The following is a 17,794-nucleotide window of genomic DNA, read 5'->3' as shown; positions in this document are numbered from 1 at the left end:
GCCATATATAATCGGTTCAGGCCTTTTAGTATTCAGAATGTTTCTATGAGATCCCCATTATTCTCCTGAACTCGAGGGAATACAGCCCAAGAGCGGCCAGACGTTCCTCATATGGTAAACCTTTCATTCCTGGAATCATTCTCGTGAATCTTCTCTGAACCCTCTCGAATGTTAGTATATCATTTCTAAAATAAGGATCACAAAACTGCACACAATAGTCTGTGTGATCTCACGAGTGCCTTATAGAGCCTCACCATCGCATCCCTGCTCTTCTATTCTGTACCTCTAGAAATGAAAGCCAACATTGCATTTGCCTTCTTCACCACAGACCCATCCTGGAAGTTAACCTTTAGGGCATCCCGCACAAGGACTCCCAAGTCCATTTGCATCTCTGCATTTTGAATTCACTTTCCATCTAAACAATAGTCTGTCCGTTTACTCCTTCCAGCAATTTGCCACTTCTTTGCCTATTCCCCTAAACTACCTAAATCTCTCTGCAGGCTCTCTGTTTCCTCAAAACTACCCGCTCCTCCACCTATCTTGGTATCATTGGCAAATTTAGCCACAAATCCATTTATGCCGTTGTCCAAAGCATCGACACGCATCGTAAATTTCTTTATTCAGCCTGTAGAGACTCTACACCTTCCAATCCTATGTCATCTCTTTCCAATGATTTAATATTATTTCTTGTACACATGGCCACACCACCTCCTGTGCCCACTCACCTATCTTACTGATACACCTTAAATCCTTGGACGTTCAGCTCCCAATGGCAGCCATTCTTTAGCCAAGTTTCACAGATGGTCACAGCGTCACGTTTGCCAATCAGGAGCTGAATTGCAAGATAGTCCATTTTATTCCTTATGCTGCGTGCATTCAAATACAATACTCTCAGTCCTGCATTTGTTGCTTTCTGTTTCAATTGCCCCACGACTCTATTCCCCTGTAACTCATGCCACTAGCTTTGATTACCCTTTACTCACAAGTTTGGGTCGATCATCAGCACGCAGTGCACAACGGATGTGTGACTGTCACTTCGTATAATACATTGATGCAGATGTAAAAGATGATGAGAGGCATTGGTCGTGTGGATAGCCAGAGGCTTTTTTCCAGAGCTGGCGACAAAAGAAAGATCAGAAGCATTTGGAAACTGGTTGACCGAAAAAAAAAGTGGTTAATTTCTGCAAAATACTGCAGGAAATCAACCGATCCGGCAGTAAATGTGGAGAGGAATAGACAAAGTTTAGACCAAGCCCGCTCCGCATGCCGAGTGTGTACTCCTCTGCTTAGTTGCTGCCTGAACTGCAGAGTTCCTCCAGCATTTTGCATGTGTGTGTCCCTGTATTTCCAGCAACTACAGAATCTCCTGTGTTTTACACCTGCGTTTTACTTTGGCATTAGATACACTTTGATATTGAGTATATTGTTTATGGGAGCAGCTTTCCGCGTTAAACCAGCTGCTGATTTTTCTATATACACGAAAAAAATGAGGTATAGACGTTGAACCGGTGCTTGCAGAAATGTTTAATGGCACCGTGATTACCCATAAGGCGCTGCGTTAAAAATTTCCCAGGCGCCGAAGCACCGATGAAATGCGCAGGCGTCAGCGCTGATGACGTCCACGAGTATCACGCATGCGCGTAATACACCGAAGGCCTTGAAAATTTCTGGTGCAGGTAAGAAAGTTTCTCTGTGTTTTTATCTTAAACACCGACTTCAGGACAATTCCTGTGAAATCCGGTCACCGTGACCCGCAATCCCGGGATAGTCCTGCTCTCGTCCCTCACTCTCAGTCCCACTATCTGTACACGGACCCCGGGGAGCTTCCGGCTGATGAGGGAATGGGAACCGATGGATCTCTCAGACAGAGCTGAGCTCCAGCTATCTAAATGCAAGGATTAGGAACTCGGAGAAAGGGAACAAAATCTTTTACATCACCAGTTGAGAAAATCGTCTTTGTTCTACGTCCAACCTCTAACAAGAGAAAATCTGCAGATGCTGGAATTCCAAGCAACACGCACAAAAAACTGGAGGAACTCAGCATTAGTACTCTTTTCCACAGATGCTGCCTGGCCTGCTGCGTTCCTCCAGTATTTTGTGTGTGTTGCTTGTTCTACCTCCTCTTGCTCTGGACTTTTCTACCGGTGAGAACATGTTTTGTCCCATTCTCTCTGGGTGCGTAATGGCTTGGGCAACAAGTGGCTTTCACATCACAAATATGCCAGACTCCAGTGAGACAGACTACTGCCCTTCCCTTCATATACATTGGCATTGCATTCACTGAGTTCATCACCGTCAGTCATTGGGGGAGGGTTTAGGGGAATATTTTTGTAGAATATAGAAACTGGTGATACCTGTGTGCATTGTGGTGATGCAAAAGTTGCTGGAGAATTTGCAAGTGGGAAGAAGTGGAGTGATATTTGGAAATCTGAATTTTTAAAGTGTAATTTATCAAGCAAACCACATATGGACAATATGCAAATGCTTTGGTGAGAAAATCCTTCATTACCCATTCCAGGCCTGCTACATAGGTTTTGTGAAAGTGCAGATGAACTTGATCGAACCCAGAGGAGATCAAAGTTCCTGTCAACAGTGATTTGCCAGCTATGAAAATGAATACATCTCTATATAAAATTCACTGTGCACATCTTGTCACTGGATAAAAAAATGCACAGTATCTGCAGACTGATGATTACAAGTTAGAGGGGCTACTGGTGAGAAGGCGGGGAGATCTCCAGTGTCCCTGATGCCCTCACATACAAGGTGTGCATCCAGCTGCAGCTTGTAACCCTGCACTTCAATGAGCTGGAACATGAAATGGATGAATTCCAGATCATCCAGGAGTTGGAGGTGTTGATAGATATGACATGCAGAAAGGTGAGTTACACCCAAGGTGCAGGGCACAGGAAACTGGGTGAGAGTCAGGAAGGGGAATGAGGTTAAATAGGAATCACAGAGTACTCTAGTGGCCATCCCCCACAACAACAGGAAGACTACTTTAGAAGCTGTTGTGGGAATTCCCTGGCAGAGGGCTAATAGAGGATTTGTTAGTTAGGGGAACAGATCAAGAAGTGACTAATATCCTAGTGGTAAGGCTTGCCAGAGGTAGTGGGGGGGCGGGGGGGTGGGCGGTGGTTATGTGGTTAAAGTAAGTTGTAGGGGGAATGGGAGCCAGAATGACAGAACAGATAGTGGAGATGGTGAATTGAATTGAATTGACTTTATTATATACATCCTTCATATAGATGAGGAGTATAAATATTGACATTACATTACCATCTAAATGTGCAATGTGTAATTTAAATTGTTTTATAATAATTAGTTTGTATATAGCACAGTCAAGAAAGCATAGGAATCAATTAATCAGTCTGATGGCCTGGTTGAAGATGATGTCCTGCAGCCTGTTGGTCCTTTTGCTGTGGTGCTGTGTGCTGGATGGTAGCAGCAGGAACAGTTTGTGGTTGTGGTGAATTTGGTTCCCGATCACCTTTGTGCCCTTTTTATACAAATCCATACGCCTACCATCCCGGCTCCCATCCAAACTTCATTTAAATAGGGAAACTGAACTCATATTCGCCACTTGTCTTGGCATGTCATTCCACACTCTAACTGTCATTTAAGTAAGGACCTTTTCCATATGTTTCCGTTAAATTTTCACATTCCCCTCTTACATATGACCTCTGGTTATTATCCCACCCAACCTCAGTGGAAAAAAGCTGCTTGCATTTACCGTATCTATACCCTCATAATCGTGTATACTTCTGACAATTTTCCAAAGCAATGTATAATTTCATTGTTTATGTTTAGAGCCTTTTTTACGTGTAGAGGATGATGAGGGACGTAGATCGTGTTCATAGCCAGAGGTTTGTTTTCCCAGGGCTGAAATGTCTAACACGAGGGAGCAGAGTTTTAAGCTGCAAGGAAATAGGTACCGAGGGGATGTCAGGGGTAAGATTTTTACCCGGAGAGTGGTGGGTGCGTGGAATGCACTGCAGGCTATTTGACTGAGAGTGTTTCAGTTACTGTGGGGCCAGGAACCTATCAGCTCAGTGGGAACAGGGATAATACAAATGTCTCTCCAAACTGTGCCAGGCCAGAAATGCTCCATTCTTATAGAGAGAGGCATCTTATAGATACCAGCAGTGTGCCCAGTTAGATGATGAGTTCACTCTCCAACATGTGTTGAACCTCACTGTAACAGTGTGATGTCAGTTCACAGCTTCACAACTCAAGTGATCCCATCTGAAATGTTGTCCTAGACCCACGGATGCATTTTGTTAATCTTTTTACAGGTTCCAAATGACAAGAAATTTCTCTACGGGAATCTAAAATGCACCACGCCAGTTTTGCTGAATCTGTCCAGATATTTAGGAAGTGGAGCAAGGGATTCACTCGATCATCCTTCCTGCTCAGGCTGTGGGGAGGATTTCACTCTATCATCTGACCGACTGGCACGCCTGTCATTTTAAACAGGTGATTCCCATTCATCTGCTCAGACGGTATGAATGGATTCAGATATTTCAGCTAAAGGGACATCAGCAAGTTCACACTGGGACAATGCCATTCACCTGATCTCTGTGTGAGAAGGGATTCAGTAGGTCTTCCCTCCTGTGAACAAACCTGTCAATTCACACTGGGGCAGAGGCCTTTCACCCGCTCAGACTGTGTGAAGGGATTCACTAAGTCATCCACCCTAATGGCTCACCAACGAGTTCACACTGGGGAGAGGCCGTTCACCTGCTCAGACTGTGGGAAAGGCTTCAGCTGCTCATCTAAACTGAAGGTACATCAGAGAATTCACACTGGGGAGCGGCCATTCACCTGCTCAGACTGTGGGAAGGGATTCACTCAGTCATCTGAACTGAAGGTACATCAGAGAGTTCACACTGGCGAGCGGCCGTTCACCTGCTCAGACTGTGGGAAGGGATTCACTCAGTCATCTAAATTGAAGGTACATCAGCAAGTGCACACTGGGGAGAGGCCATTCCCCTGCTCAGACTGTGGGAAGAGATTCACTCAGTCAGCCCACCTACGAGCACACAGGTCAGTTCACACTGGGGAGAGGCTGTTTACCTGTTCATACTGTGGGAAGGGATTCATTTTGTCGACTCAGCTACTGAGACACCAGTCAGCTCACACTGGGGAGAAGCCATACACCTGCTCAGTGTGTGGGAAGGGATTCACTCGGTCATCCGCCCTAATGGCTCACCAGCGAGTTCACACCGGTGAGCGGCCGTTCACCTGCTCGGACTGTGGGAAGAGATTCACTCAGTCATCTCACCTACAAGCACACAGGTCAGTTCACACGGGGGAGCGGCCATTTACTTGCCCGTACTGTGGGGAGGGTTTCACTTTGTCATCTCAGCTACTGAGACACCAGTCAGTACACACTGGGGAGTGGTCGTTCACCTGTTCAGACTGTGGGAAGGGATTCACTCAGTCATCTCAACTGAAAGTACATCAAAGAGTTCACACTGGGGAGCGGCCGTTCAGCTGCTCAGACTGTGGGAAGGGATTCACTTGCTCATCTAAACTGAAGGTACATCAACGAGTTCACACTGGAGAGAGGCCGTTCACATGCTCAGTCTGTGGGAAGCGATTCACTCGGTCATTTCATCTGAAGGTACACCAGCGAGTTCACACTGGGGAGAGGCCGTTCACCTGCTCAGACTGTGGGAAGGGATTCTCTTGCTCATCTCAACTGAAGGTACATCAGCGAGTTCACACTGGAGAGAGGCTGTTCAGTTGCTCAGACTGTGGGAAGGGATTCACACAGTCATCCCACCTACAAGCACACCGGTCAGTACACTCTGGGGAGAAGCCATTCACCTGCTCAAGCCTGAATTATACCTCTGAGTAGGCACTATGGTGTAGCATATGCAGTAGCCCATGCATGTTGTCTACACAGTTGTGAGCATTTCTACTTGTGTGTTTGTGTGCCTGCGTTGCTCTGCCAAAACGCTAGTTGGTGTTGGGGTGCTATTCCACTGTGTTGAATTGACTTGAGTGGAGTTGGGAACGATGGCAACTGCTGAGTTCATCTTGTTGGAGTTGGAGCTAATGGATGTTGAACAAGAGTTACTTTTATTGAAATTACTGCAGCGCAGAAAGAGAGAAATTTTTCCATTTCTTTGTGCAGTCCATGACGTCCAAGCCGCTCTTGTGGAAATTTCTTTCCACAAATTTGATGCCATTTTCAAGTCTTTATTGTGTGCCGGTGAAGAGTCGTGCAAATGTACATATTTTCTGACTTCCTCACTTACCCTCTCCTCAATTTGTTCCATTTTCCAACTTTGAAACAACAGGATATGCGTAGGAGGAAACTGGCTGCTGCCAAGTAGATCAATCACAGTTCTTGCTGTCTGTGTCACCACGATGCATAGTTACAGTTTTGGGAATGTGCACGTTAGGCTACATTAGGCAAAAGACTCTCTTGGAGGCGCTACATGGAGTCGCTTTCCGGCTTTGCTCTATTCATTTTAAATTTACTTACCACCCCTTTAATATCTTTATCAAAGTGTTTATAACACTTTTATATATTTGAATTTGAATTTTAATCGACTAAAATGGCTTACAGAGGAAGAAAGGCATTAGCTGAAGGCAAGGAAACTGCAATGGAAATGGGAAGAAAGCAGGTGTCTTTGAACAGCCTAAAAAGTTTCAACTTACTTTACAGGCTATCTCGATTCTTTTGGATGAAAAACTTGCTAAAAGGTTTACTACCTTGGAAGTATGGTTAAAGGAGAGTGAAGGTAGGTTGGCAACACTTGAAAAGAAGAACAAAAAACAGCAGTGAGAAATTTCATCGCTTGTAACAGCTTGAAACAGAGATCACAAATTGAATTCTTTGGAAAAGAAATGAACTTTGACCACTCATATATTGGAGCAGAATAAAGTCAAGATTATTGATTTGGAGAGTCGAAGCCACAGACTGAATTTGCGAATAATAGACACAGTGAGGACATTGAGAGCTGGGATCTTACTCATTTTTTTCTCAATTCTGAATGGAGGTCTTTGGCTCAGAGGTTTTTCTTCTCTTCCTGCGCTCGACCGCGCACATCGGGCGCTGAAACCAAAACCGTCGAAAGGGTTAAAACCGCGTCATGTAATTCTACGATGTCACAATGGGAATACTAAGGAGCTCTTCATTCCGATTGCTCATCAGAAAGGAGTTACTGAGCATCAGCATCTTAAGTTTCATTTTGTTGTAGATTTTTGTCCTGAGGTTATGCAAGAAAGATTGCATTTTAAAATGGTGATGTCAGAATTATATCAGAGGAATCTTTGTCCAGCTTTGTTCTAAACATTTCACCTAAGGGTTGCTCTGCCCGACAAATCATTCAAATGCTTTAAATTTGTGAATGAAGCAAAACAATTTCTCGAAGATCTAAGCTTGAACGCAGATGTCTAATGTTTTGAAGATCAATATTTGAGCGTGGATGTCTGTGAAATTTACGGTTCCTTTATGTCTGTGTATCTGGTTTATTAATTAACAACCAGCTTATAGATTTGGACACTTTAGAACTTTGCCCTTGGGTTGATTACAGTCGCACTGTGTTTTGACGTACGGACGTTTATTATGTTTCCACGTTAAAGTTCCTTTAATTTTTCCTTCATTGTTTTACTTTTTTATTTTTAGTTGTTTGCTTTTGAAAATCATTAAGACTTTGATTTGCTGATTATTTCCTTTTTCTTGAAATATTATTAAAATTGTATTTTGTGTCATTTTTAAGACCTTTCCTTTTAAAATGGTCTGCAATTGGCTGTTTTTTCTCTAACATCTGCTTGACATTCCTCTCGTAATGTTTTGACAATGGGTGGTTTGTTTCTAATTTTTTTTATTTTGAGAGATTTGCCCTCAAGGGAGACAAGGGTAGGGAGGTTCTTAGATAGTTGTTTGGCTGTCTATTGGCCAGGTTTTTGGTCTTTGTGGTTTGGGGTGGGGGGGTGGGGTAGGGCTATTTTTAGTCTAGTATTTTTTTCTTTTTGGCTGAACTGAAACTACAAAAATGTCTGTATTTTCGTAACTTCCGTTTCCTCTTTAAACTATTTTCCATCTTCCTGATTCGTGAGTTTCCTATGCAATATGGTTAACCCTTTACATACTACATTGTTTATTTAAGGAAAATGGATATTCCTAATTAATTTTGTCATTATTAATTTTGTTTCATGGAATACGAACGGTTTGAATCATCCAATTAAATGGAAGAATATTTTTTGAGTTTTTCATAGACTGAATGTTCAGATTATTTTTGCGCAGGAGACTCATCTGATTAAGGAGGGTAATCAGCGCTTCCTTAGTTTTCGGAAAGGCCAACAGTTTCGCTCTAACTCATCGACTAAGGTGAAAGGTGTTTCTTTTTTTTATAGACTCCTAGATTTCATTTGTTCACTATGATACAATTTCAGACCAATATGATAGACTTCTATTAAACACCGGTTAACTTTATGACAATAAATTAGTTTTGGTTAATATTTATGCACTAAATACTGACTATACTGAATTTAAGCACTTTTTTGCATTTCTTCCCAATTTATATGAATATATGGTAATAATGGGTGGAGATTTTAATTGATGTCTGAAACGTATGATGGATAAGTCTGTGCCTAATCAGGTACTTACAAACAAATCTGCTATTTTTATTAATTCCTTCTTAGTTGACTCTGGAATTTTAGAAATTAGGAGGTTTTTACATCCTAATGAAAAAGAGTTCTCTTTTTTCTCATGTATATCATAATTACTCTAGATTCCTTTACACCTTTATTGATTTTCGATTAGTTTCATTTGTCACTGCCTGTGAATATGATAACATTGCCATTTCCGATCATGCACCTTTGAAATGATCAGTTAAGTTAACTGATGTAACCTTTGGTACCAAACAATGGCGGTTCAACTCTATTTTACTTCAGGGCTTAAATTTTATTAATTTCATTAAAGAACAGATTGCTTTTTTCTTTTCAACTAACTCAATGGAAGAAATTTTAAGTGGGATATCACGCGATGCCTTTAAAACATATATCCGAGGGTAAATTATTTCACACTCTGCTGGATTGAAAAAAAAATAATTTCAAATTAATAATGAAATACGTACATTGGTTGATAAGATTAAAGAAATTGATAGAAATTATTCTATTGCTCCCCATTTGATGCTTTATAAAGAGAGAGTTGAACTTCAGATGCAACATCATTTGTTATTAACATCCCTGATTGAAAATCAGTTACTTTATATATTTGTTGATAAATTGGGTAAATTATTGGCTAACCAATTAAAAGCTGCTTTAGCGAAACTTCAGATTAATAGGGTTCTTAAACAGGATGGTACTTTGACGGTTGACCATGACGAAATTAACAAATTTTTTCAAGAATTTTATACCAATTTATACCAATCAGAATTTCCTGAGGATTCTATCATAATGCATGAATTTTTCAGGAAATTAAATATTCTGAAATTATCAGTTGATGAACATTTAGTATTAGACACACCCATTACTGAAGAGGAAATAAAGAAAGCAATTTATTCAATGAATTCTGGTAAAGCACCTGGTCCGGATGAGTATACAGCTGAATTTTTAAAATCTTTTTCCGGTTTACTTTCTCCCTGGTTAGGTAAAATTTTTAAAGATGCTTTATTTGTACATAAGTTACCACAAACATTTTATGAAGCATCAATTTATTTAATTCCCAAAAATGATAAATGATCTCACTGAATGTGCAACAGACAGAAAAATATCTTTGTGAATGTTGTATCTAAAATCCTTTCTCAAATATTAGCAATTAGATTGGTGAAGATATTGCCACAAATTGTCTCCGAGCATCAGACAGGATTTATTAAAAATCATTATACACATTTTAATGTTTGGAGGTTAATGAACATTGTATACATGACTTTATCTAAGACACCAGAATGTGTTATCTCGGTCGATGCCGAGACGGCGTTTGATACATTTGAATGGGAATATTTGTTTAAAATACTAGAGAAATTTACTTTTAGCCCAAAATTTATATCTTGGATGCAATTGATATAACATATACCTTTGGCGTCTGTTTCACTAATAATCAGAGATCCCCTTTCTTTAGGCTTTTCCAAGGTACTAGACAAGGCTGTCCCTTACTATCAGATATTGGCCTGGAGCCCTTGGCAATTGCTATTCATGATTCATCCAATATATTTGGTGTTACTCATGGGAATGGGACGCGTAAAGTATCACAATATGCAGATAACCTGTCGCTAGATATTTCTAATCCAGAGTAAACCATTCCTGCAGTAATAACACATCTTGCACAGTTTAGTAGTTTTTCTGCTTATAAACTGAATCTTAATAAAAGTGCTTTCCCCATTAAATAGGCAAGTCTCAATTTACAGACAGTTACCATTTAGATTGCTTGCTGATTATTTTATTTATTTGGGTGTTAAAATTACTAAGAAGCAGAACGATTTATTTAAAGTTAATGTTTACCCTTAATTGATCAGTCTAAACAATTGTTTACTAAATGGTCCCCATTGTCCTTATCCTTGATTGGTTCCATTAATGCTATTAAGATGATTATTTTACCTAAATTTCAGTACCTATTTCAGGCAGTATCAATTTTTATCTGTAACATTTTTTTAATATTATTGATTCTAAAATTTCTGCATATGGATGGCAGAATAGAAATCCCAGGTTAAATTAGAAATAGTTACAGAAATCAAAAAAGGAAGGAGGCTTGGTTTTGCCGGATCATAGTTTTTATTATCGGGCAATTAATGTTCGATATTTAATGTTTTGGACACAAGAGTTGGATGAACCTTGAGCGTGAGTCTCGACAGGAGTTTTCATTGGCTTCTATGTTAGGGGCTGTGGTTCCCTTTGCACTTACTAAATTTAATAAGCAAATGGTAATTACAATAAGTAAGCATACAATAGGAATATGGTTTCAATTTTGGTACGTTTTTGGACCAAATAAATATATACTGTCAAGTTCTATTATATCTATTTTTTTTCTTTCAACCATTTAAATTGATCAAGCTTTTCTTTTATTGCAAACAAAGGGAAAATTATGTTTTCGTGACTTATTTATGGATGATTGTTTTATTTCTTTTGAACAACTTTCTAATATATATAATTCGCCTAGATCACACTTTTTCTGATATTTACAGATTAGAAACTTTTTGAATGTTATTTTACCTTCTGTTCCGATATCACATCGAATTGAAGTTACGGGGGAAAAAAGTTCAAATCCACATCAGAAGAGTTTATTATCATTTATTTATGATTTAATTATGAAAATACACTTGGATACTTCTGATAAAATTAAGAATGAGTGGGAAAGAGAACTTCGGATACCTTTACCTATGCAGAAATGGGAGAAAATTCTTGAACTAGAAAATACCTCTTCAGTGTGTGTCAGACATGCCTTCATGCAATTTAAGGTGGTTCATCGGGCTCATATGTCCAAGGATAAGTTTGCTCATTTTTACTGCCATTAAATCCTGTTTCTGATGGATGTAATTCCGAGGTAGCTTCCTTGACACATATGTTCTGGTCTTGTCCTCCTCTAAAAAAATATTGGAAGGATATTTTGAGATATTATCTCAGTAGTTCTGCGTATTCATTTACAACCACATCCTACTACTGCAATTTTTGGACGACCGGTGATGGACTCTAGTCATTTATCCTCGTCAGCTTGTCGTCTAATTGCATTTGTTACATTAATGGCCAGCAGATCTACTTTACTTAAATGGAAAGGTTCCAATCTCCCTACTACATTTGAATGGTTTTCCCAAACCATAGCATGTCTAAACTTGGAAAAAATTAGGAGTGGTACTGTGGATCCTTCGGTTGAATCTGAAGAGACTTTGAGGCCATTTATTCAATATTTTCATATGATTTAAGTTGACCCTTTCCGAATCTTGTGTAATAAGTTTTTGTTCTTGTATAGACAAGCGGAGTTAACGCCAAATAATTTCAGCCGATGTAATATGACAGCCCAATTCTGTCTTTTTTAAAGTTTAGTGTTTTTTCTAGTTTACGATTTTTTTCACCTTATATAATATCTCTTTCATGGTTAGTTGCTATGAGATTAGGAGGTTAAACTATATTTGTCATTTGAAATCTGTGCTTTTACGTGTCAACCGTTATTAATGTAATCCCGATCTCTTTGTATCGTTATATAATTGCTATGCTTATTAAATTTGAAACTTAATAAAAAGATTGAAAAAGAAAAGGAAACTGGCTGCTACTAAGTGGACCAATCACAGTTCTTGTCGTCTGCGTCGCTGTGATGCGTAGTTGCATTTTTAGGAATGTGCGCATTAGGCTACGGTATACAATACAGCCGAGGGTGCAGCGTCGGGTACGCGGCTACGTAGAGCCTACGGCGTAGACTCGACGGAGAAGAATAATTCTGGCTTCAATGTGTGGGAAGGGATTCACTTTGTCATTTCAACTACAGAGACACAAGCGGGTTCACACTGGGTAGAGACTAATCACCTGTGCAGACTTTATCAGGAGATTTTCACAGCCAAATCAACCAGAAGTGCATCATTCAGTACACACTGTGGAGAGGTTGTTCATCAGCTGTGAATGAGGGAAGCTATTTGCTCATTCATCTAACCTTACGTAACGATCGCTTCAGCTGGCAGTTTAATATACGGGGTGATAGCCCCCCCACCCCCCCCCCCCAGCCCGAGCAAACTTAGGAACTCTCATTTGGGTGAATGCTGTGTGATGTGTCCCATGTTGCAGATCAGTACCCCGAAGTAACAAACGATGCACAATATGCAATTAAACGATTGAGCTCTATAATACTTATTTTGACTATAGGGTTAGTAAAGAAACTGAAAAAAAAGGAAAAAGGGCCCGCTCTCTCCATTCACGTCTTCTCATCTCTCGCCAGCAAAAAACCGTGAAAATCTCTTTTCCAGGCTCACAAGAAAGAATATTTCTGTCATTGCATAGTCCCACACTCGAAAACCCTATTTCCTCTAGTCTTACCCTAAACATTGCTGCTACCGAGAAACCATTACCTCAGCAGCGAAACATTACAGAGAGGCCGTTACTTTAGCAGTGAAACCTTACTACGTGTTACACTTACCACACACTACCGGTTCACACTGGGAGAACGTTTCAATCAGCTGCATGATGAATATTTATTCATCAGCGTTGCTGAATGCAAATTCGAGAGTGAGTGTCGGTGCTGAACTCTGCAATTATTGCTGCTGCTCACCAGGCATGGGAGGCGTTTCTTCTGCTGCATAGTCACCTTTAATGGGACTAGACCTGTGACAAATAAATCAACTCTATATTAAACACTGTCTCCGGTACTTAGTGAATTTATAACACACCTAGTGTACAGCAGAGAGTCAACTCAGGCCGGCTGGACCTTGCCAGTGATTCTGTCCCACAGCAGATCTTTCAAATCCTCCCCTGTTGTTCACCTCTCACTGTCCCTGTGAATGAGTTCCAAACAGTCACCACTCTGTGGGTGAAAGGTTCCGCTTGAATTTCCTGCAGTCTGAAGAAGTCGAGCTGACTGCAGTTCTGTCTGAGATGTTCCTCGCCCCTCAAATCTCTATGCATCACAAAGAGGAAGTAGTATTCTAAAGCTAAGTTGACAAAACCGTGGCTATTAAGAAAAACCAAAGAGAGGGCATAGAGCAAAAATCACTAGTATGTTGAAGGATTGAGAAGATTTTAAAAACCAACAGAATGCAACTAAAATAATTAAGAAGGAAAAGATGGAACACTTCAGTGAGCTAGCCGGTAATATTAAAGAGGATACCAAATGTTTCTTCAGGTAATTATAGTGTAAAAGAAAGGCAGAAGCGGATGTCGAACCACTGAAAAATTATGATGGAGAGGTAGTAATGGGCTCGGAGTGCAAGGTCATGCCAGATGAACTGAATAAGTCTTGTACATCACTCCTCTCGAAGACACGGGCAGGAATACGGAAGTACCAGATGTCAGTGGTCAGAATGTGTAAAGTTACGTTACTCGGGAGAAGGTTCTTGGAAACTGATACGGTCTGAAGGTAAACAGGTCACCTGTACCAGATGGTATACACCCCAGAGATCTGAAGGAGGTGGCTGAAGAGATGTGGAGGCATTAGCAATGATTTTTCGAGGATCGTTAAGGAAATAAAATCCTAAGAAGTTTTTTTCCACCTTCACTACTCCCCCTCTCGCAGTTTCACCTATCACCGACCACTTACTCTACCCTTTTCACCCCCGCACTTCTTCCACTGACGTCTCACGTTTTCCCCCCCAGTCCTGATGAAGGGTCTCGGCCCGAAACGTCGACTGTTTACCATTTCCCATATATGCTGCCTGGCCTCCTAGGGTCCTCCAGCATTTTGTGTATGTGTTGCTTGGATTCCCAGCATCCACAGAACGTTGCAGTTGATACTGATAAGAGACAGATAGTTTAGAGCAAAGCTGCAGTCTGTAAAAGGTCTTCGATAGGTTTGGAGAACGGACAACGAAGTCGTGGATGAGATGTATGGAATTGTACAGTGTATGCAAATGTACGGTCATGTACAATTGTGGAAGGAATAAGGGCGTAGAGAAAAAATAAATAAATGGGAGAAATTTCAAAAATCAGAGGTGCATAAATACTTGGGAGTCCTTGAGCAGGAGTCCTTAAAGGTTTGCTTGCAGATTGAATCGATGAAGGATGACAACTGGAATGCTAGCATATAATAACAAGGGCGTGACACTGTAGCTTTAAAACGCATTGGTCAGATCGCTCTTGGTGAATTGTGAACAGTTTACAATCTGCGAAAACAGATGTGCTCGTATTGGAGCGGGTCCGGAGAACGTTCACGGGAATGCCTTCTGCCGACTGCGTAGGATGACGAGTCTATCGGGACCCTGAGGACTTGCGGAAACTCTGTGGTGGTTTCTTTTCAACTTATAGTCTGTTAACATCTTTGGACTATTTTTACTGTACCCATGGTCTGTTTTTTTTTAATCAATTTGATGTTGTCTACACTGTTGTAACTATACATTAGATATAACTATGTGTAACTATGTGGTTTTGTGTAGGTCTTGTAGCTTTAGTTTTTGGTTTGTTGGGTGGTAGAGTTGGTCTCTTGGTGTGTCTGGGTCGTCTTGTTTTGTCTGGTGGGTTTGGTTCTCCCTTCCGGGAAACACGCTAAGAAGGTAGCGCGATATTAATACGCAGCCGCCTCTCTGGACTCTGAAATTGGGGATTACCAAACATTATGTAGATTTTCTAGTGCAGTCTGTTTTGTCGTGTGCTTTTTGTGATATCATTCTGGAGAACATTCTGGAGAGACTTTAGTAATGCAGCTCTGGCGTCATTTCCGCCCGGAGAGGGCGGGCGCTAAGGATTAAATGCCAGCGCCGCGAAGTTTGAATTAACTAGTCTCAAAATGACTTACCGAATGCTCTGCATGTAGTACATCGCTACATTGGTGACCCCGACGGTCCAAACGGAATTTGGACCAAAGATGACCGACTCTTCATCTATTCACGCCGTTTCCACTGAATCCAGCAACGCTGCGAATTATTGTTGGACACTTAAGCGAAAAGCCTCGGATACTGAGTACAAATGAAAACCATTACCAAAATATTTTTAACTTAGTTGCACTATTGCAAAGCATCAGCACCATTATGCAATTAAATATAATATATTCAATAAGAGATAATTTGTCGTTTTTCCAAATTCCTACCTGATACAAGTAGTCTGAAATTATATTTGTGCTAATCGTCAAGCAGTCTATCATAAACAAAACAATTCTGTGGAAGCAACACTTTAAAAAAATGTTGTCCAGTGAGATGATAGGACAGTTAGTCTGAGCTCAGTGGTCAGGAATATGTCCGGGTGTATTAAGGGTGAGTGTTTTGGGTACTGTAATTGGGGAGGATGATGAAGTAGGATAAAGTCAGCAGGATTCCTTTACAGGAAATAGTGTCTGACAAATCTCTTGGAATATTTTGAGGAAATAACAGGCAAGATAGATAAAGCAGAGGCAGTGGATGTTGTTTGCTTGGATTTTCAGATGATCTTTAACAAGGTACCCCATGCAAGGCTAGTTGAGAGAGCAAGGAGGCATGGGATCCAAGAGGACGTTGCTTTGTGGATCCAGAACTGGCTTGCCACAGAATGCAAAGAGTGGTTGTAGTCGGGTCATATTCTGCATGGAGGTCGGTGATCAGTGGGGTGCCTCAGGGATCGGTTCTGGGACCCCTACTCTTTCTGATTTTTATAATTGACCTGAATGAGGAAGTGGAGGGATGGTTTATTAATTTTGCTAATGCCACAAATGTTGTGGGTGCTGTGGATCGTGTGGAAGGATGATAGAGGTTACAGTGGGACATTGACAGGATGCAAAACTGGGCTGAGAACTGGCAGATGGAGTTCAACCTAGATAAGTGTGAGGTTGTTCATTTTGATGGGGCAAATATGATGGCAGAATATAGCATTAATGGTAAGACTCTTGACAGTGTGCAGAATCAAAGGGATCTTGGGGTTCCAGTCCATAGGACACTCAAAGCTGCAACACAAGTTGACTCCGTGGTTAAGAAGTCGTGCGGTGCATTGGCCTTCATCCACCATTCGACTGAGTTTAAAAGTCGTGACTTACTGTTGCAGCTATATAGGACCCTGATCAGACGCATTTTGGAATATAGTGCGCAGTCCTGGTCGCCTCACTACAGGAAGGACGTGGAAGCCATAGAAATGTTGCTGAGGCGATTTACAACGATGTTGCCTGGATTGAGGAGAATTCCTTATGAGAAGAAGTTGAATGAACTCGGCCCTTTCTCCTTGGAGTGACGGTGGATGAGAGATGCCCTGATAGAGGTGTACAAGATGATGAGAGGCATCGATCATGGGGTTTGTCAGAGGCTTTTCCCCAGGGCTGAAATGACTACATGAGAGGGCACAGTTTAAATGTGCTTGGAGGTAGGTACAGAGGAGATGTCAGGGGTAAGATTTTTACGCAGAGAGTGGTGAGTGTGTGGAATGGTCTGCCGGCGGTGGTGGTGGAGGCCGAAATGAGAGGGTCTTTTAAAAGACTCCTGGATAGGTATATGGAGCTCAGAAAAATAGAGGGCTATGAGTAAGCCTAGGTATTTCAAAGGTTTGGCACAGCTTTGTGGGACGAAGGGCCTATACTGTGCTGCAAGATTTTCATGTTTCTATGTTTCCAAGTTGCTGCATGAGAGGCTGCTTAACAAGATGACAGCTCATGGAATTACAGGAAAGAGACGTGTTTGGATCGAAGATTGGCTGACTGACAAGGGAGAAAGAGTCAGAATAATATGGACATTTCTGCTTTGCTGTCGGTATCTCATGGTGTTCTGTAGGGGTCAGTATTGAGACCGCATCGTTTCATGTTAAATCTGAATGATATGGATAACGGAATTGATACCTTGGCGACGAACTTTGCAGTTGATACAAGGATACGTACGGGGCAGGTAGTTTCGAGAGAAGTGGGAGTCTGCAGAAAGACTTCGATAGGTTTGGAGAACAGGCAACGAAGTGGCGGATGTAACACGGTGTGTGCAAGGGAACGGTCATGTACAATTTGTAGAAGGAATAGGGGCGTAGAAAAAAAATGGGAGAAAATTCAAAAATCAGAAGAGCATAGGTACTTGGGAGTCCTTGAGCAGGAGTCCCTGTTGTTTTGCTTGCAGATTGTGTTGATTAAGGATGGCAACAGTAATGTTAGCATATAATAGCAAGGATGTGACACTAGCTTTAAAACGCATTGGTCAGATCGCTCGGTGTATTGTGAGTTGTTTCCGACCTGTTATCTGAGAAAATGCTACTCTCGTATTGGAGCTGG

At 41.2% G+C, this 17,794-nt stretch overlaps 1 protein-coding gene across 2 annotated transcripts; it reads left to right on the top strand.

The window, feature by feature from the left end:
* Positions 1-1,643: 1,643 nt before the first annotated feature.
* Positions 1,644-12,210, top strand: LOC132386389 (zinc finger protein 229-like). 2 transcript variants are annotated; one of them, XR_009509509.1, is made up of 3 exons: positions 1,644-1,676; positions 4,293-4,499; positions 8,261-12,210. XR_009509509.1 is itself a non-coding variant. In XM_059958642.1 (2 exons), exon 2 carries the CDS (start codon positions 4,697-4,699, stop codon positions 5,858-5,860), a length of 1,164 nt encoding a protein of 387 aa, XP_059814625.1. In that variant the 5' UTR covers positions 1,644-1,676; positions 4,293-4,696; the 3' UTR covers positions 5,861-5,988. The 2 variants fall into 2 exon arrangements, 1 of the variants encoding a protein (XP_059814625.1); XM_059958642.1 differs by lacking the exon at positions 8,261-12,210 and having other exon boundaries at positions 4,293-5,988.
* The last annotated feature ends 5,584 nt before the right edge of the window (positions 12,211-17,794 follow it).

Source organism: Hypanus sabinus, unplaced genomic scaffold (genome assembly GCF_030144855.1).
Source record: "Hypanus sabinus isolate sHypSab1 unplaced genomic scaffold, sHypSab1.hap1 scaffold_1138, whole genome shotgun sequence".
Lineage (NCBI taxonomy): Eukaryota > Metazoa > Chordata > Chondrichthyes > Myliobatiformes > Dasyatidae > Hypanus > Hypanus sabinus.
The sequence above is the reverse complement of the archived record's forward strand: the minus strand, read 5'-3'. Positions and strand labels throughout refer to the sequence as shown.

Bases quoted from the DNA above. Each gene is read 5' to 3' on its own strand.
- LOC132386389 (XM_059958642.1), top strand. From the start codon at position 4,697: ATGGCTCACCAACGAGTTCACACTGGGGAGAGGCCGTTCACCTGCTCA.